The 21602-nt window shown below is 36.1% G+C and overlaps 1 protein-coding gene across 1 annotated transcript in view; it reads left to right on the top strand.

The window, feature by feature from the left end:
* The window catches only part of LOC106879755 (U-scoloptoxin(11)-Sm7a), a 39049-nt gene extending 23900 nt beyond the window's left edge, over nt 1-15149 (top strand). The window contains exons 2-4 of the mRNA XM_014929434.3: nt 7243-7402; nt 9999-10225; nt 13130-15149. Of these exons, the coding sequence (XP_014784920.2) occupies nt 7243-7402; nt 9999-10225; nt 13130-13291 (549 nt within the window). The 3' untranslated portion in view covers nt 13292-15149. The remainder of the gene's footprint in view (nt 1-7242; nt 7403-9998; nt 10226-13129) is intronic.
* Nucleotides 15150-21602: the final 6453 nt, after the last annotated feature.

Genomic DNA, 21602 nt, shown 5'->3' with positions numbered 1-21602 from the left:
CTTCAAAATGCGTCGACTTAAAGGAAAAAAAATTCAGTCTGCGCATCAATCTCATCGATTTTCTTATGAATCTGGCAAGACCTACAAAGTCTATCAATGCTAACATATATAAAGAATGTCTATGATATATGTATGAGTATACAGTACCGCTGTCAAACGTGTTGATTTAACGATCCTACATGTTAAGCAAGAGTTCCGAAATATTGCCTGCATACAAGCATAGGAACAAATTCTTAATGGATTTCAACTACTGACTGAGAAACTGCAACCAATCTTATCGTCATCGGCACATTTTATTGACTAAATCAGGTTACACCACACACTAGTAATTCCACCTCTTCATACAACTGTAATAATCACTTGACTACCATCGGATATCTCATAATGGTATCAGCTACTATCCAAGCAAATGGTTAATTTCTATGGAAATCCTTTCCCTCTCACTTATTGACAGCCGCCAGTCTTTCGTTACCAGGCACCATATCACCTAATGAAAAGGCTGATCAACGAAAACCAAACATTTTCGACGATGCATGCCTATTTTTTTTTTATCCTTCATTTCAAGTTCCTCCATTTGTCCTTTTGTTGTCTGAATGATTACATGTGATGAAAAACTCTGGATAGCAATGGAGTGAATCATTAGTTTCGAATGATTAAGAACCACTAATTGTATTGAGTACGTTTTCTTCCATTTGTTCAACTGAGGTTCCTATAATTAAATCTATGTGCGTGTGTGTGCACGCACGCACACACACACACGCACACACATGACAGAAGTAAATAGACACACTTATAATCATTAAAATTTATTTAACTCTGAAATTATACATTCAAATTATTTATTAATTGTTATAATGTGAATATTTAATATTTAGTAGACATGCCCTTTGCATTTTTCAATGCAAAGACCCTATTAGGCATGTTGCTGATCAGATGACGAATATTCTCTTGCGGAATTTCTTGTCAAGTCTCATGCAGTAACCTCAAAAGATCTGGCTTTGAAAATGCTTTCTTGGTCTTTTTATGAAGTATCCTGTCCATTATGTCTCAGAGGTGTTCAATAGGGTTCATATCTGGTGACTGGCCACAGAAGCTTTTTAATGCCATTCTCATCCAACAAATCTTGGGTCATTTTAGCTCTGTCTCATCTTCCATAAATAAAGAAATAATCATTTCACCACTGGAGAAAATTGGAAGGTGTCCTTCCTGCAATATAGACACATATTTATCTGAGTTTAGGTTTCCCTCACACTCCACCAGCTCTGAGTGACTATTGCTCCAAATTGCTCCCCAGACCATCACAGAATAGCTGCCGTGTTTCATTGTTAGCTGCAATCTTTTCACATCAAATTCTTGATCACATAATCTCCAGACCCACACTCGACCACTATCAGGAAATACAGCAAATCTGGACTCATTGGAGAATATGACAGTGTCCCAAAAGGCTAGTGGCCTCTTCACCATCTCACTGGCCCAATCTTGTCTCCGCTTGATGTTGGCTGGTCGAAGAAATGGCTTCCTTCTTGCTGCTCTGCCATAGTAACCAAGTTTGTGGAGATACGTGACAGCTGTTCTGAGACTGACATCAACTTGCTCTGCCATGTCAGAGGCCTTGCAACGGGGATTATCCTCCACACTTCTCTTAACAAAAAGAAGGGTCCTGTCAGAGGTCCCTGGTTGATCTGGGCGAAGTGATATGAACACCTACCCCTCTGTGGTGAATTGCACAATCACCCTCTGCAGAGAGCGGGATCCCAAGATTTTCTACAATTTTACACAATAATCCATAATACGGCCTCTTTGAAATCTAGACAGTTCCAAGGCTTCGTTTGTACATCACATGATTAAACAGTTACATCTAGAACCTGAAACATAAAAAGGACAATTAATAAAAAAAAATATTAACTCTTACAAGTTAGAATAAACATAAAACGATGTTTTATGGGGTGTCTATTTACTTCTGTAATGTCTGCGTATATGCATGTAGGTATGTGTGTATGTATGTATGTATGTATGTATGTATGTATGTATGTATGTATGCATGTATTATGTATGTGTGTATGTATGTATGTTATCAATCAGTTTCATTTCTGTATTTCTTGTCCATAGAGAAAGAGCCGGACTCGAACATAGATTCAAGGCTCCTTCATTGGAACTTTTATCAACATCATCTAGGTATTTGTGCATATGAGTGTGTGTGCAGTATTTGGTGTTAGTGTATGCGCAGATTTGTATGTTTGTTTTATGGATGCGTTTTAGATGCATGCATATGTATTTATGTGCTAAATTTTTGGAAAGTTTTACATATCTTTACAGTTCCATTGATGGCTTGAATCTGTAGTCTTCTAATCAGCCTTTTTCTTTCAGGTTTTGAGAACCCTAATTTTCCCAGGTTTTTGTTGAGGCAGTTCGTTACATATCCCAATGCCCCAACAATCAAGGGTATGAATCTGAACTTGTAGTCTGGGTGGAGTATCTGTAAATTTCTCAGTAGCTCGGCGTAGTTGTTCTCTTTTTCTCTAATCTTTAGTGGGATGTTGACATCCGCAGGACAGCTGATTTCTACTACTGTACAGAGTTTCTTCTCTGTCCCAGATTACTATATCCGGTCTATTATGTCTGCACTTTATGTATGTATGTATGTATGTATGCATGTGCGTGTGTGTTGTCGGTAGGTTATTACGCACTGTGCGTGTATCATTATTACCGACGTAATGACATACCCCACCGACGCAAAGCACAATGTTTGTTTCAACACACGGATTCACATAAAGAATCTTGCAAACCAAAAACAAAAACGAAATAAACACATACACACATGCATATATACGTGTGTGTGTGTGTGTGTGTGTGTGTGTGTGTGTGTTACAGAGTCAGACATGTACGTTTAGAAATTTTGCGGGAATAACAAATTGAAGACATTTCCTTCTTATAAATGTTCAAAGAACTATCTACAATGCCGTAAAAAAATGGAAAAACAAAGATTGTGAAACTAAACTCATAACTGTTCTCCTTAAAGTGACGCAAATAATAAACGTTTCTTTGTAAAAACTTTATAAATATTACACATTTAAATCATGAAAACTCCAGAACATAAAAACAAGCGTTTGAATGAAAAGACAGCGTTCTATTTTAAATTAATCTGTTTCAACCGATTTTATTGTTACTGTCATCGTACTGTCAGTGATGTTTTTTTGTTTTTGTTATTTTTTTTTTCCACTTCATATTAATAAATAGCGTTTCATTCTTCTGACAGTAATCTTTTATCAGTTTATCAATACAGTAACAAAAACAAAAACATTTTTATAACCAAAGTGTCTGTTTGTGACAGAGACAAATAGTCGGGGTGTGGATGTGTGTGAGTGTGTGGATATGTATGAGTGTGTCTGCGTATATATATATATATATATATATATATATATATATATATATATATATATATATATATATATATATATATATATATACTTTATTTAAAAGCAGCAGAAATATAACAAAAAAAAACCCGTTACTCTGAGTTTCTTATATTTGTTATATTTCTGCTGCTTTTAAATAAAGCATATTACTCTACCTCTGGTATTTGAGTACTCTTTTTTCCACCTTGTTGCACATTTCATGTGCTTACTCCGGTATATATATATATATATATATATATATATATATATATATATATATATATATATATATATATAGAGAGAGAGAGAGAGAGAGAGAGAGAGAGAGAGAGAGAGGGGGAGAAATTCATACATACAGGCATACATACATACATGCATGCATACATACATACATACATACAGGATCTTACATACATACATACATACTCTATGTAGTCTATTGACTACATAAAGTCTGTAAGTTTATGTGCCAATAGATGAAACTCGCGGGACTTGAGTCACTCTGCAACTTCAGCCGATTAACAAATATGATAATATTCACGCGTGTATGTATGTGTGTGTGGGTGTTTGAACATTCTTCGTCTCCCTTCCAGTTCGTTGCTTTACAGCGTTCAGCATACACATATTTTTTTCCCGTCTGGCCGTATAGCCTTCCTTGTTTGTGTTCACTGTTTCGTTTTCCTGTTTTGTTTTCTGTCCGCCACTACATTCCTCCACGTAACAAATTTAATTTAAATTTAATTTAATTTGAATTTAATTTGTGGTCTGTGGGAAGAGCCATTCTAACAATGCGTCCTGCCCTAAATCTTCGAAACGCTTAGTTTTAGAATGGTGGCAGCTGATGAAGGAAATGTTCTCTATGTGGCCTGTGTGTTTTCTGTATTCCGTTTATCGTTTTGTCCACGTTTTTTTTGCAACGTCCTGTACCCAGATATGCATCTACATATACATGTAGATGTAGGTATGTACATACATGTACGTATATACGCATATACTCATATATTATTTTTATTATATATATATATATATATATATATATATATATATGGTAGGACGATTTCTTTAATACCGTATGCATTAAAGAGAAACTACACCCAAAAAATTACTCCAAGTGCTCTATATGTTGTGTGGATTATTATCATCATCATCATCATCATCATCATCATTATTATTATTATTATTATTATTATTATTATTATTATTATTATTATTATCATCATTATTATTATTATTATTATTATATGTAATACATTGTTTATACATGTTAGGTGTAATTGCACGATTGAAACTATTACCAACCTGAAAGCAAAGCTGCCCTGAATCGTCAAACTGAAAATGTCTCCATGGAAATACATATTCATAGGGATAGATCCTGACATCAAAGGTTAAACATGATATAGTTGTGTAACCTAGGTTTCCAATAACATCGATATAAATGCTTAGAATAATTCGAAGATTCATTCGTTTGATTGCACTGTTCATAAGTAACATCTTATTATGTACAAGCACAAAATAGAGATATTATATTCCCTTGCGGATATAATGATAGTTTTTCTGAAGTGATATCCCCGCAACTACAAACATTTCCACCGCATACATTACTGTAAGAGTTACACTAATGAATAAAATCTATGTTCATCGATCTGAGAAACTTTGCAGCTTATATTGTTATCTTCGTAACATGTATGTATGTATGTATGTGTTCCAAGATGTAGGCCATAATTGTTCCACCTAAGGTGGTTGGAATTTTGCCTAGGAGCATATCTGTTCAAGGAAAACGTTATATGATATGTTACCTCTTTTGGGGGTACTAATATTGAACACCTACAAATACTGCTATCGATATCCGAAAAAAATTACTGTTTACAAAATTATTCATTTCGAGTAATTATCAAAATTAAATATATTTAAAACAAAATGTTCCTTTTTTTGTGTGTGCATGCTTATTAATCTGAACTGAATTTTTTTTTTTGGAAGTATTATTCTGAGTGAAACAATATTACCAGACCAACTGCAGATTTTGAACGTCTTTTTAAAGCAATTTTAACAACTTATAATGAATTCCTGTGAATATATTTAACTTAGGTATTGCTAAACCTAGGCAAGGCGAGATATTTCTAATATCCACATATATTTAGTCGCACTGTGAAAATAGACCCATGAATGACTTTTGGGATGAACCGTGTATATTCATTTTTATCGATTAGGATTCGTTCGCCTCTCCTTCTCAAACTTTAGAATATTAGGGGGCATCACAATCGACCGAAAAGTTGCTCTTAGTATGTTCCCCCCCTCCACTAAATATGTACGGTAGTGGATCCTTATATCTATTCATAACTCATATCATAATTGTAGGTTATTGGTGTACATGTATAGGTGGTATAAGTATATTAATAAATGTGTAGCTTCTAAGAACTTCAACAGCAAAAAAGCATTTGAATAACTGGTGATTCTGGAAAAAGAGAGACTAGAAATCTTGATCCAAATTCTTAGAGAACTTTCTTGAACGACATAGCAATCATCAAATATTTACAATCAAGGGATAGCCAGTATGCATGACACCCTTAATCCATACATTGGTTTAAAATTTTGGCACAAGGCCAGCAATTTCAAGGGAGGGGTAAGTCGATTACATCGACTCCAGTGCTCAACTGGTATTCTTTTATCGATTCCGAAAGGATGAAAGGCAAAGTCAACACCGGCGGAATTTGAATTGAGGACGCAAAACGGACGAAATGTCGCTAAGCATCTTTCCCGGCGTGCTAACGATTCTACCAGCTCACCGCCTTAATTCATACAGTAACTAAGAATATATAGTGACTAAGAATAACAAATGTGTTGACTACAGATAACACTTGTGTTAACTAAAGACAACAAACCGACTGACTTATGTTAATGTATATCGATGAACCGTAACAGGTGTAATTACTAAAGAGAACAAGTATTGATTAAGGATAGCAGATGTAATTCAATAATTAAATAGATAATAGATATATTAGCTAAAAGTAACTGACGTATAGACTAATAATAACTGACATATGGACTAAATATAAGAGAGATTTTGTTTAAATATAAGAGATGCGTGGACATATAGATAGTAGATGTATTGATTAGATAAATAATAAATTTACAGTTAATATTCTTCGTCCATATGGTGGACATCTTTATGTTGAGACATTCTTCTTCAGTTCATACGTCTGTTTTCCATAGTCCTATATATCTGTTGTCCTTCTTTCGAACGTCTGCTACCTATAGTCTATACCTTTTTTTTATATCTAATCTATACATCTGCTGTAATTAGTCGATACGTCTGTTATCTTTAACCAATATGTTTATCATTTGTTTATTTAGCCAATACATGTGCTATCCTTAACCAATACGCATTAACGTTAGTCTGTACGCTTGTTAACCTGAGCTACTACATCTGTATTCTGTAGTCAACAACACAATTAGCCAATATATTTAGCCAATACGTCTATGCGTCGGAGAGAGTCCATTACATGAGTTTCACGATCGGAACCAGCTATGGATTGTGGTGGTGCTGGGGGTGGGAGTCGGCTTCCATGCAAAAAGCTCTGACAAAACTAGCAGGAAGAATTGATAAAGCATTCAATTTTACAATGTCAGTAGTACCGATAACAGAATACGGACTGGCCAACTTTCAATTGGTTCTCTCTTACCACATAGAGCCAGTTATTCTCTCTTTGAGTGGCGGTCAACAAGCCATTAAAAAAAAAAAGGAGACACTTTATTACATACTAAATCTTACTCCGTTGAAAGAATTTGATATCCTTTTTACTTGTTTATTTATTTATATGTTTATTTATTTATTCATGTTTCACTTCAGGAAGAGGACGACATTCCAGACTGCGGTACGCATAGTGCTTGTAAAACAGTGATAGAGTATGGTGAAACAATGTACAGGTCAAAACTGGACATTTGTAAATGTCCAGGTGAGACCAGTTGTCCGACCTCCCATTCAATCGTCAGATACATTGGCGTGAAAAGTAAGTTTTTATAAATCACATCTGAAATATTTTTTCCTCTCGTTTCTATAACATCTATAACTGTTTCTAAATTAGATACAAGGCTAGTAATTTTGAGAATAAGTGGTAGTGGTGGGTTGAACGCTGTCAATTACATCGACCCCATTGCGCAACTCGTACTTATTTTGTCGGCCCTGAAAAGATGAAAGGCCAAGTTGAACTCGTCGGAATTTGAACCCAGGCGATCGAAATGTTTCTAAACATTTCGTCTGGCGTGCTAACGATTTTGCCTGCTTGCCGTCTGGCAGCTAAGAAATGGAGAAACTTTCAAAATACAAAGACCTAGAAATAGAGGTAACTCGAATGTGGAATCTAAAAACAGAAACAAATCCTATCATAAGAGGCGCATTAGGTATGATAAAAAAATATTCAGACAAATACATAACAAAAGCACCAGGACTTACAAGTATATATAACATACAGAAAATTGCACTACTGGGCACTGCACACATCCTACGCAAAATACTTTCAATACAGTAACCATAAGAGCATCACAGCAAACCACAGCACATACCCAAAGCACACAGAGCTGCGCTCGGTACTGAAGTGAAAGCACGCTATAAAAATAAAACTACTGAATAATAATAATAATAATAATAATAATAATAATAATAATAATAATAATGATAATAAAACTTTCTACTATAGGCACAAAGCATGCAATTTTGTGGGAGGGGACTCAGTCGATTACATCGACCCCTGTTGCTCAACTGGTGCTTTTATCAAGCCCGAAAGGATGAAAGGCAAAGTCGACCTCAGCAGAATTTTGAATTCAGAAGATAAAGGCAGACGAAATGCTGCAAAGCATTTTGCCCGGTGTGCTAACAATCACCGACTTATTTCAAGTTAATATTGCCATATTTTTCTAGTTAGCTGCAAACATACCCATGCATAACCATTCTGTGGCGTGTGGAGGTTTCTTCTTCAAGGTCTTTGTTGACAAATGTGAGCATCGCACTTCTGGGTTCATACGACTCTTGTTTTGGCTGGGGATTCATTTGCCGCTTATCAGAAGTTAGTGGTAAGAAGCTTGCTTCCCAACCACATGGCTCCGAGTTCAGTCCTACTGCGTGGCACCTTGGGCACTATGGTTTTCTGCTATAGCCTCGAGCCGATCAAAGCCTTGTGAATGGATTTGGTAGACGGGAACTGAAAGAAACCCGTCGTGTATATGTGTGTGTGTCTGTTTGTCTACTACCACCGCTTGACAACCGCTGTTGGTGTGTCTATGTCCCCGTAGCTTAGCGGTTCAGCAAAAGGGATCAATAGGATATTACTAGGCTTTAATAAAAAGTACTGGGGCCGATTCATTCAGCTAAAATTCTTCAAGATGTTGCCCCATCATGGCCACAGTCTAATGACTTAAACAATTAAAAAAATAATAGTTAAAAGATAAACTAAAAGGAAATGTCAGCGTATTAGGAATTGTTTTGCATACGTCATCAGTTCACCAACAGCTTCAATTTATGTACACATGTTCACCTATGAAAGTCAAAACTTATGGATTCCCACCCAGTGAACGTACACTCATGAAAGTGCACAGATATATGCGTGAAAGTACACTCAGTGAAAATACACGCAGTGAAAGTAGACACAGTGAAAGTACACAGATACATGTATAAAGAGCGGTGAGCTGGCAGAAACGTTAGCAGGCCGGGCGAAATTCTTAGCGGTATTTCGTCTGCCACTATGTTCTGAGTTCAAATTCCGCCGAGGTCGACTTTGCCTTTCATTCTTTCGGGGTCGATAAATTAAGTACCAGTCACGCACTGAGGTCGATGTAATCGACTTAATCCCTTTGTCTGTCCTTGTTTGTCCCCTTGTCTAGCCCCTTGTGGGCAATAAAGAAAGAAATAAGATACATGTATAAAGACATACATAAATATATGATTCTGTGCACTTTCATGTCACTGTGTGAGAATCTGTAAGTTTTGACTTTCACAGATGTACATGTGTGCATAAATTGCAGTTGTTGGTGAATTGATGATGTCAAGGCACATGACTCAGTGGTTAGCGCATTGGGCTCACAATCATGATGTAGTGAGTTTGATTCTTGGACTAGGCTGTGTTGTGTTCTTGAGCAAGACACTTTATTTCATGTTGCTCCAGTTCATTCAGCTATAGAAACGAGTTGCAACGTGTGAAGCTGTATTAACTTTTACTTTTCCCTTGGATAACATTGGAATCATGGAGAGTTAGGGCTGGTATGCATGGGTGAATGCTGGTTTTCCTTTAAAAAAAACCTTACCTGGACTTGTGCCTTGGAGAGTAACTTTCTAGGTGTAATCCCTTGGTCATTCATGACTGAAGGGGATCTTTACTTACTTACTTTGAATATATGATTACCTAATGAAAATCAAAATTCTAATGAAAGAACTTGTTTCAGAGTTGGAGTCTCTTTGATTCTAAATGCTGAGAAATTTGTAAAATATAGCCAGATGAATAAACATTCAGAGTAAAAAGAAAAAAGTCCTATTTATTTATATATGTATTTATCTAGTTATTCATTTATTTCTTTATTTATTTTGCATTTATTCTGTTTTTATCTCTTTTTCAGCTGATGAGCCTTGTCCTCGTTTCACTATGTACTACTGCAAACCTTTGAACCTTGAAAAGTTACAAACTTGTAAAGAAGGAGAAGTATCGATGTCTTTTAAAGGATCAAAAGTGCTGCCATCTACTGTGAAGGAAGTATTTTGCCATTGTCCAAAACCTGATCCACTACATTTGTCTGTTATTGAAAATTATGGCTTCAAGAAAACTGAGTTTTACTCATGTTCTATGGTAAGCTTTCAAGCATTCTTTATAAATAACATCCTACATCACACCATCATCATTAAGTCACTTCCATGCTAGCATGGGTTGGATGGTTTGACAGGGGCTGACCAGCTGGAGAGCTGTATCACGCTCCAATTGTCAGTTTTGGCATGGTTTTAACAACTGGATGCCCTTCCTTATGCCAACCACTTTATAGTGTACTGGGTGCTTTTTATGTGACACCAACATGGGAGCTTCTTACATAGCATCAGTGTGGCTGCTTTTTACATGGCGCCAGCACAGGTGCTCTTTGCATGACCTCAGGAGACTTTTTATATGTCAAAGGTTTTGATGTATATATTTTTACAAGTTATACTATATTGTCAGCAATATGCAACATTTAGTTTCATGGTTGTACATTGATCAAGTTCCAATTTGTTGCTGCTCAAAATTAAGAGTATGTTTAAAATAGGTAAATATATAATTATACTCTGTCTCCCTTTCTCTCTCTCTTTCTCACACACACACTCACACACACACACACGCGTGCTAAATACAAGTGGTTGTTAGACTTAATCTGTATAACCCCATTATCTTTGCCATTTGGAGTCTACTCAGTTGCAAACATTTGGTCAAATCTTCAGTCTGAGATTAACTTTTTCCATCCTACCAATCTTGAACACTCTCAAAATGGCTTGCATGTGCTCCCTTCCTCTTCTGACTAAAGCTATGTAAGCAAATAGCATATGCTTCTCCATTTCTTTTAATTATTTCAGTTCTCCCTCCAAGAGGAATGGCGATTTGTAACAAAATACTAAAATATTCTATCATTAGAATCTGGATAGCAATAAGTGTTACATGTTGACCTTTAGAAAAGTCTAGTAAAGTTTTGCTACTCTGCTTACAGAATGAAATGATAAACTGTTGGTCACATTCATTCTGAGATTACCACTGAAATATTGACTATCATAAATGGAAACACTAATAATTGTTGATACAAATGTGAATTTATTAGCAGGATAGAGAAGCTGCAGATTTTAAAGAAAATATTCTCCATCTTGTATATGTGTGTGTGCATGTGCATGTGTGTGCAAGTGTGTGTGTGTGTATGTGTGTGCATGTGTGCGTATGCATGCATGTATATATATATATATATATATATATATATATATATATATATGGGAGAATATACAAATAATAACAACAGACGAGGACAGGTGGTGTAAATAACAAAAGTATATATTAGTATGACGCTCGGGAATACGGAAAGTCTTTGACGTTTCGAGCTACGCTCTTCAACAGAAAGAATACGGAGACAAGGAGAAAAACACGGAGAAAAAAAATTGAATAGTGTTCAGTCAACGGTCAATCATAATAATGGCCGATCATATATATATATATATATATATATGTGAGTAAAAATAAATACAAAAAAGGTGGTTTTTTTGTATGATTGTGTATAGAGGAATATATTATTTTGTTTAAAAGAGTTCCAACACTGTCTGTTTTTTATGTTTTATTTATATTCCTGCAGAACCAATGTGGGGTATAGAATATGGAATATACAATATATAATATAATATACAATATATAATATAAAATAAAATGAAATAAAAATGGATGGCACCATGAAATAAAGTATTAAATGTAGATGAAATATTGAGTGTTCAATATAAAGGATCAAATATATAAATATAAATATAAATATATAAAGGCGACTCGAGTTTCAGGGCTATTACCCTTCGTCATGGCCGGTATGACAGACTTTAACATATATATATGTATGAATGTATCTATGTGTATGAATATGTATATATGCATGCATGTATGCATCTATCTATTCGTGTGTTTGTGTGTGTGTGTGTGTGTGTGTGTGTGTGTGTGTGTGTGTGCTTGAGTGTGAAAGCCAAGGGTGCTAACCAAGGTGAAGCCAACTGCTGGACATTGCTGACATTTTGCATGGGCAATGGTCAGTATGGTCAGACATTTTGTATGGGCAATGGTCTTCCTTAGTCACAAGTACACAGCTGTTGTCATCATCATCATCATCATCATCATCATCATCATCATCATCATCATCATCATCATCAACATCTCTCTCTCTTTATATATATACTTCTATATATGTATGTTTATATATATAGGAGTGGCTATGTGGTAAGAAGTTTGCTTCTGAATCACATGGTTCCAAGTTCAGTCCCACTGCATGGCACCTTGGGCAAGTGTCTTCTACTGTAGCCTAGGGCTGATCAAAGCTTTGTGAGTGAATTTGGTAGATGGAAACTGAAAGAAGCCCACCATATATATATATATTTATGTGCATGAATGTATTAGTTATTTGTGTCTGTGTTTGTTCCTCCACCATCACTTGACAACTAATGTTGGTGTGTTTACATCCCCGTCACTTAGTGGTTTCTCATTCATATATATATGCATGTATGTATGTATGTATGTATGTATGTATGTATGTATGTATGTATATATATATATGTGATCTTTTCTTTCAAGATCGTCAACATGCTTCAACTTTAGTCTGGAGCTATAATAGAAAACACTTACCTAGTCTACTGCAAGGTAGAACAGAAATTCTTTGGCAGGGAAAGAAACATCTCATTTTAACCATACATCCATGTCTCTATATATATATATATATGTGTGTGTGTGTGTGTGTGTGTGTGTGTGCGTGTGTGTGTGTGCGTGTGTGTGTGTAAAATTATCCATATGCACACGTATAGACATACAAAGAAGCACAGAGAGACAGGCATACTCGCACACTAACATTTTGTCATATTGAAAATCTAATTTGTTTGTTTGTCATAGACTATTTTGAGTTGCCATAGTGACAAATATACTTATCATGATTTTTTTTTTCGTTAATAGTCTAGTCTCACCTTTTTCTTTTCTTTTTTCTTCTTTTTATTTTCTTTTCAGCCTGCATGTAACACAACAGATGTTGAGCATGTTTGCAGGCAGAATACTGATTCAAAGTCAGTGCACTTCCTATGTCGATGTCCACATAAACAAGTTTGTGATAAACAACACCCAAGTAAATCCAGTTCATTCCAGTGTCAACAGGTGTCACATTCTGTGTAAAGAGACGAAAAAAAAAAAAGATCTTAAAAGCAAAAAACTTTGAACTTGAGTTGCATGTCTATCATTGGTGGCAGAAAGGAAAAAAAAAAACAACAAATTTTATATTTATTGACTCTGAATAATAATTTTTAAAGCATTATTATTATTATTAATATTATTATTATTATTGTTATTATCATTAAGGTGGCAAGCTGGCAGAATCCTTAGAGCTTTGGACAAAATGTTTAGCAATGTTTTATTTTGGCTGTTTATGTTCTGAGTTCAAATTCGATCAAGGTCAACTTTGCCTTTCATCCTTTCAGGGTTGTTAAAATAAAGTACCAGTCAAGTTCTGGGGTCAATGTAATCGACTATTCCTCTCCCACTAAAACTGCTGGCCTTGTGCAAAAATTTGAAAAACCATTATTAATATTATTATTATTATTATTATTGTTATTATTATTATGGAGTGGCCGAATCTGTAGATTGGTGGAGGACAAAATACAGTGAGGTATTTAGTTATGTCACTTTTATGTTCTCGGTTCCAATTCTGCCAAGGTTTTCTTTGCTTTAAATCCTTGCGGGGTTAATCAAGTCTTGGGGTCAATTCAATTAATTATATTCTCCCTCAAAACAATTGGCCTTGTGCCTTCAATAGAAACCATCATCATCATCATCATCATTGATTATTGTTATTATTATTATTATTATCATTATTATTATTATTATTATTATTATTATTATTATTAAGTCAAGACAAAGAGTGCAATTCGATTGTAATTGATATTTTATTGGTTGAATGATGTTTCAACAGTAAGTCTGTCTTTGTCAAGTTCAAAATAAGAAGTGATAAAAATTCAAAATTATAGAAAATAATATTATTATTATTATTTGTTTGGAGGTGGATTTGATGTAAACCTCTGCTATAGATGTTTTTGAAGTTTGTAGACTTGTACGTAAATCCTTCTGAATTTGAAAAAGGAAATCTTTATGGGTGGCACAGCTGGTAGAGAACCGGAAATATTTAACACCTTGCAGTTACGATCAGTTTTGTTCTGATTTCAAACTGTAGGAGTGGGGATCAACTTTGTCTTTTATCTTTCAAAGGTTGATAAAGTACCAGTAAGTACTGGGGGAGGTTGATAAATCAACGAACACCTCACTAGTGAATTTCAAGCATTGTACCTAATGTACAATCACAAGGACAAAATTGGTAGAGCATCAGTCAAAATGCCTGGTGTTATTTGTTCTGGATTATTACATTCTTATTTCAAATCCTGCCTAGTAATCCCTTTGGGGGTCGATAAAACAAAGCACCAGTACTGGGGTATGATTTAATCAGCTAACTCCCCCCCACACACACCCACTCCAAATTCATCAGCCTTCTTACCTAAATCTGAAATATTACTTGTTTCTGCGTTTTATTATTTTTTTTTTAATTATTACTATTTTTGATTATGAAAATTCAGACAGATGATGACTGATAGAGAGGAGGACACATACAGATTCCTCTTTTATTTATCACTTCCATATTATATGCTTGAATTAAATATCCTTCTCAGTCTTAGCATTTTTATTAACATCATTATCATCACCATCACTACTATTTACTACTACTACTACTACTACTACTACTACTACTACTACTACTACTACTACTACTACTATTATATTTAAAAAAAAAAGAGACATTATTATAGTTCTTATTACAGAGTGACTGTAAATTTTCAGCACCTGATTTTGATTCCCAGTTGGAGCTGTTTCTCTTACATCACTAATATCATTGGGAAAAATATGAACGCCACAATGTCCCATTTCCATTCCCTAAATATATATATGGCTTCATGCCTATGTAATAAATTCTCATAATAATAACGATTATGGTTGTTGTTGTTGTTGTTGCTGTTGTTGTTGTTGTTGTTGCTGTTGTTGTTGTTCCAGTCGTTATTTGATATGCGTAAAAAAAAAAAATTTTTTAAATATTAGATTTCCCAGCTCGATCCTGTAGCCAGCGTTCAAATAAAAGAAATATTTCTAATTACTTCTTTAGTTCCAAACAGTTCAGATACCAGTTGCCACAGACAGTGCCTTACTTTATTACAACACAAGGCAAAACTTAACATTACCACTCATGAAATCACACCCATCCACACACACACACACACACACACACACACACACACACACGCACGCACGCACGCACACACACACACACACACGCACGCACGCGCACACACACACACACGCACGCACACACACACACACACACACACACACACACACACACACGCACGCACATGCACACACACACACACACACACACATATACACACATCATTCTTTAAGAAGAATAGTATTGGCAGTGACCTCGAAATTTCCGCTAGCTAAGTCATCATCAAACTGTCCAATGATGGCTTAGCTGGCCAAAATTTCGAAGTCACTGTCAATAATATTCTTGTTTAAGAATAATCAGATTAATGTAAGGTTGTTTTTACTATAAAGGAACATAAAAGTAAACATTAATGTGTGTGTGTGTGTGTGTGTGTGTGTGTGTGTGTGTGTGTGTGTGTGTGTGTGTGCGCGCCTGTGTATACATATGTATATAAGTATTTTTAAATCATTAGCGAAGCTCGATTCTCCACCGTCACAAACGTTAGAACAAGTGCCACCTATTCTGGATCAGTGAAATTGAAAATAAAAATTTAAAGAATATAAAAAAACACGATGCGCTCAAACTGATGAAAGCAGATAAAGCTTTAGGAAAAAATGTCGTAACAACGGCGATATTGAGTGGAGAAGAAGAGCTGTGAAAAATCCCCTTCTTACGCTTCAATCGTTATCTGAAGATGGGTGAAATATCCCCACTGTGGAAGGTATCAAATACCATTTTCATTCATAAGAAGGATGATAAAGAAAATCTAAGAACTATGCCTCTTGTCTCACCTCTACAGGCTGTTTACAAGAGTTATAGTCACTAGACTATCGAAACATTTCAATGATCATCAGTAGGTTTCCCTTAGAGTTACTGTTCGATGGATCACATATTCACTCTAACGAAGCTTATAGAACGAATGAAAGAATACAAGCTGCCTCTGTGCATCTCTTTCGACTACGAAAAAGCTTTCTATTGCGTCGAGATGAATGCTGTGCTGAAATCTCTGGAAATGCAAGGATTCGAGGTGCAATGCATGAAACTGCTCTGGGATGCGAACTTCAAAAGCGCTACTGATGTGGCTCGATTATCGTCATTGGTAAGAGTTCCAATTGAGAAGGGCATCAAGCAAGACGCGTGTAAGTATACTAGAAATAGTCATCAGAGACATTGACTGGAGAGGTGACTTGAATATTAACGGTGAGTTACTAACACACTATGGAGGCACAATGGCCCAGTGGTTAGGGCAGCGGACTCGCGATCATAGGATCGCGGTTTCGATTCCCAGACCGGGCGTTGTGAGTGTTTATTGAGCGAAAACACCTAAAGCTCCACGAGGCTCCGGCAGGGGATGGTGGCGAACCCTGTTGTACTCTTCCACCACAACTTTCTCTCACTCTTTCTTCCTGTTTCTGTTGTACCTGTATTTCAAAGGGCCAGCCTTGTCACACTGTGTCACGCTGAATATCCCCTTGAACTACGTTAAAGGTACAGGTGTCTGTGGATTGCTCAGCCACTTGCACGTTAATTTCACGAGCAGGCTGTTCCATTGATCGGATCAACTGGAACCCTCGACGTCGTAAGCGACGGAGTGCCAACAACAAACTAACACACTTCCAATTTGTAGATGAAATCGTATTCATTGCCGAAATCATAGGTCAGCTACAGACCATGCTGACCAAGCTGGACACTCATTGTTCAGCAGCAGCAGCAGGCCTTAAACCTTTAAGTATTTAAACAGGCCATATCAAATCCAAATACTCTACCTGATTTATGTTCAAACTGACCAGATTTGGCCTCTCGCATCAACCCTATAATATCATTCTAAAAATTAACAGTCATCGTATCAAAATCTCAAAGCTACAAGACAATGCAAGATTAATTCAAAACATGAATAAATAAGCATCATTTTTGACAGGATAATGTGACCGCTAAAGGGTTAAAATGAACCGCATGAAAATAAAGTACATGTGGTCTGAAGACATAGCACAAAGCCGAATAGAGATAGGAAGCGATGAAATCGAGGAGGTAAAGGAGTACATTCACTTGGGACACATAGTTAATATGCGCCGAGACATGGACGCTGAAATCTCGTGAAAATTAAGGGCAGAATAGAAAGAATTTATCTCGATAAAATATGTGCTCAAAGCAAAGGTGAACAAGACTATATGCTAGTCACTTCAATGCTACATTCCTGCCTGTGCTTTTCTTATACGTAAGTGAGACGAAGAGGGAGGAACATCAGCAAAGGTCCATGCTAGGAATATCACTGCAAGAGCATCTCCGAAAATGAGTTAATTCGAGAACGGAGCGGAGTGAACGACGTGATGCAGGCTACTGAAAGTAGAAGTTCCACTGGGCCGGACGTGTTGCAAAGTTCACAGACAATAGATAATTCCGTGCAGTGATATCCAAGAGATGGGAAAAGACTATACGGAAGACGTCCACGACGATTTAGGCCAAGATGGAAAAGAAGGGCGCTGTCAAGAGAAAGAATTGGAAGCGCATTTGAGACCAGTCTGATCGATACAGGTGATAGTGTGTATGTATGTGTGTGTATACATAAATGTAAGTGTACATACATACATACATACATACATACATACATACAAACATACATGCTCTTCTTGGTCTGCCGCAACCTGTATGCACATGCGTGGGTTTCCAGTGGAGATCGCTGAACTTATGGAAGAAAATGGATATCAGGTTGAGGAAATGAAGACTGCTATGGAAGAACGAGACATCTGGCATGGAAGAATCGCAATGGTTTGGGAAAGTCGACCAACCAAAAAGATAAGCTGATATATATATATATATATATATATATATATATATATATATATATATATATATATATATATATATATATATATATATATATATATATATATATATATATATATACTTAACTGTGTATGTGTGTGTGTGTGTGTGTGTGGGAATAGGTATTTAGGAATCCAAGTGAGTACCCCTATCAGCACTCAGTGTGAAATGTTGGCTACTAGAATATATTAAATCAGAAGAAAGTATTCACTTAACCCAAACATTCCGAGGAGATGTACTGATTATGAGGTTAATACATGCGCCGCATAGTATAAATGTGTAGCAGGGATTCGAATTTTAACGGCTAGATACTCGGTCAGACATCACGAGTGATTCATGTGATGGGTCAATGAATCGACCACTTAGCGGGAGGCTGTGGCGTGATATGGATTTCTCGAAGGCTCTACAAATAAACCACTTCTTCCCAATAAAAACTGTTCGTGGCACTCGCTTCATCGCAGAGTGTGTAAGGCGGCTGACTTCCTCAGCCGCCGACGGCCAATGGACCGCTGACGCCACAGATCGCTTCGGAGATTTGCGCAGATGACTCCGTGTATTTTTGGACTGACCACATGATGTCGCACAGATGGCTTTCTTTATTTTCAGAACAGTTTTTCCTTCTTTCCTATTTAGTATTTATTAATATTGTTCATTGTAAATAACCGACACTAAATGTCATTATGTCCAGCAATAAATATCAAGTTAAATGTACGTGAGTTTGCTTCAGTTATTCTACACGTAACTTTCGTCCAGCAACGATACATCCTCTACGACATAAGCAACAAGCAGACTTCAACACGAATGTAAAGAGAAATGAATAAAAATGTCGGTAATAACAATCTTTAATCAGTGACGATCGTTTCAATAATTAGAATTTGTTTTATCCACGAATATGGTAGATTGTTGTTACGCTATCAGAAATTCATTCAGTTAGGGTGACTATAGAAACAGATTATCTTATTAGTTGCCAACGTTAAGCCTTTTGTAAATAGTTAAGGCTACAAATATTGACGAGCCAGGAACTGTCTAAATTGTATATACATCAGGGAGAGAGAGAGAGAGAGAGAGAGAGGGAGAGAGAGAGAGAGAGAGAGAGAGAGAGAGAGAGAGAGAGAGAGAGAGAGAGAGAGAGAGAGAGAGAGAGAGAGAGAATAAGTTTTGGATAACAAGATGTCAAATGATTTTGGATAATCTGTGGATACAATGGTAGATACAATGCGTGTTCAGGTGGAATATCTGTTCAAACATCAACGTTAAGTGTAAGGGTGTGATCTCCGACTAAATAAAGATTGGCCTTAGGCAAGAAATCGGTCGAGCTGGTTTAGATATAAGGAACAAAAGCATAAAAAAGCAGTTGACACGTACCAAATCAGTTTATAGCATTTATTCTTATATAATATACTGAAGAGAAATGCAAATCTGTATAACCATGGGCTGAGTTGCAACCAAGGAAACTTGTCTATTTAAGGAGCTTGTTCTCTGTGCATCCTATGTATGCCTCGAATGTGTTTATGACTAAGAATTAGTTGGCTACTTATTTGTGTGGCGAGAGGTGAGGATATCGTGTTTATGGTACGCGCTAGGAAAAATGCAGTGATGATGAAGAGATTTTTTTAAATACAGGATGAGAAAGGACAAAGAAGCCAGTGGCAGCTCGGAGATAAAATTAGTCGGGGTGCTGCTTCAGAAAATCTTTAGCCGTTGTATTAATATTGTGTAAAAGGAAACAAAAACATAAAAAGAAAATTTATACATAAACTTGATATTCAAGAATATAAACACGATTTTAAACATAACACACGCGGAGTCAAAAGAAACACTACCTTTCACCCGGCACTGTCGTTCACGCAGTGCTCTCTCTCCCTAGTGTGAAGCTTCCTATCTCGGACATGTGAGCATGCGCACAACAGCCAAACACCGCATCGCTGGAACTGTGATGCACACAGTTCTATGCAAGGATTTTTGTATTTTTTACACAAACTATACGATGGCTACTGACATTAAGCTTAAGGATTATATAATGTATAAGTATAAAGAAAGAATTACAGAAAAAAGGACTCATTATATTGAATGTTATCGATAATATCGAGTGGAAATGGGTGTGTGTGCAGTTCTGCAGTTCCAGTACACGAGCCGCCACTGAAAGAAGCATGTGTTCTCTAACCTCTGCCGCACGCAAGCGTGTGCTCCGCACGTCGGGTTCTTCGCCACCTCTAGCTGTGCTTGCCAGTCTTGTTGCTTACATAAACCCTTTTCGCACGGGAACTATCTGGAACATATTACAATATTCTATTGCATGGGGTGATATCTCTGCAAGCTGATTGGTTGGTATTCCGGGCACGTCTCTTGATCTAAGTATGGTTTGGTTCTAGTTACTAAGGCTGTAAGGTTTCGATTCTAGGCTTTGCTACAAGGGTATACTTTATAAGATTGTTATGAGTATATATATATATATATATATATATATATATATATATATATATATATTTTACATGCGTATAAGAAGGGATGACCACTAAGTGGACATCCGATATGCTAGAAAAAGATCACCTACGATCTAACCACAAAGAAAAGAATGTTCTCCAAAAGAGAGTTAATGGCGAAACCCGGTCTACAATTAATTCTTTATTTTGTATATTTTCATTTGTCTTGCCCGCTTATGTTCTGGTGTTTGCTGAATTTTTTCTGGAGAACATTCTTTTCTTTGTGGTTAGATCGTAGGTGATCTTTTTCTAGCATATCGGATGTCCACTTAGTGGTCATCCCTTCTTATACGCATGTAATACAATTTTTCTGAATTTTCAGATTTTTTATTATGCTAGGGCCACTGGTTTTAAATTGATGCTAATTAAATTAATATTTAATTTATCACCCTCAGTATATATATATATATATATATATATATATATATATATATATAAACGCCAGTGTTATAATGGTGGCAGCTGATGAAAGATATGTTCTATGTGGCCTGTGTGTTTTCTGTACCTTTTTTTTATCATTTTGTCCATGTTTTTTTTGCAACGTCATGTACCCAGATATGCATCTATATGTACATGTAGATGAAGGTATGTACATACATGTACATATATATGCATATACTCATATATTATATATATATATATATATATATATATATATATATATATATATATATATATATAGAGAGAGAGAGAGAGAGAGAGAGAGAGAGAGAGAGATAGATAGATAAGCCAGGGTAAAAATAAGTCGGAAAATTTTCATGAAGCTACTACTGCTGTAGGTACCAAACGCCGTTTCCCTCAGAGTGAAACGCAGATTGCATGAGGCTTGTATTAGAACTGCGATGCAGGCCCTGAATGCAGAAGATTTGCGAAG

The sequence above is a fragment of the Octopus bimaculoides genome, chromosome 10 (assembly GCF_046866305.1).
Source record: "Octopus bimaculoides isolate indiv1 chromosome 10, ASM4686630v1, whole genome shotgun sequence".
Taxonomy (NCBI): Eukaryota; Metazoa; Mollusca; class Cephalopoda; order Octopoda; family Octopodidae; genus Octopus; species Octopus bimaculoides.
The sequence above is the reverse complement of the archived record's forward strand: the minus strand, read 5'-3'. Positions and strand labels throughout refer to the sequence as shown.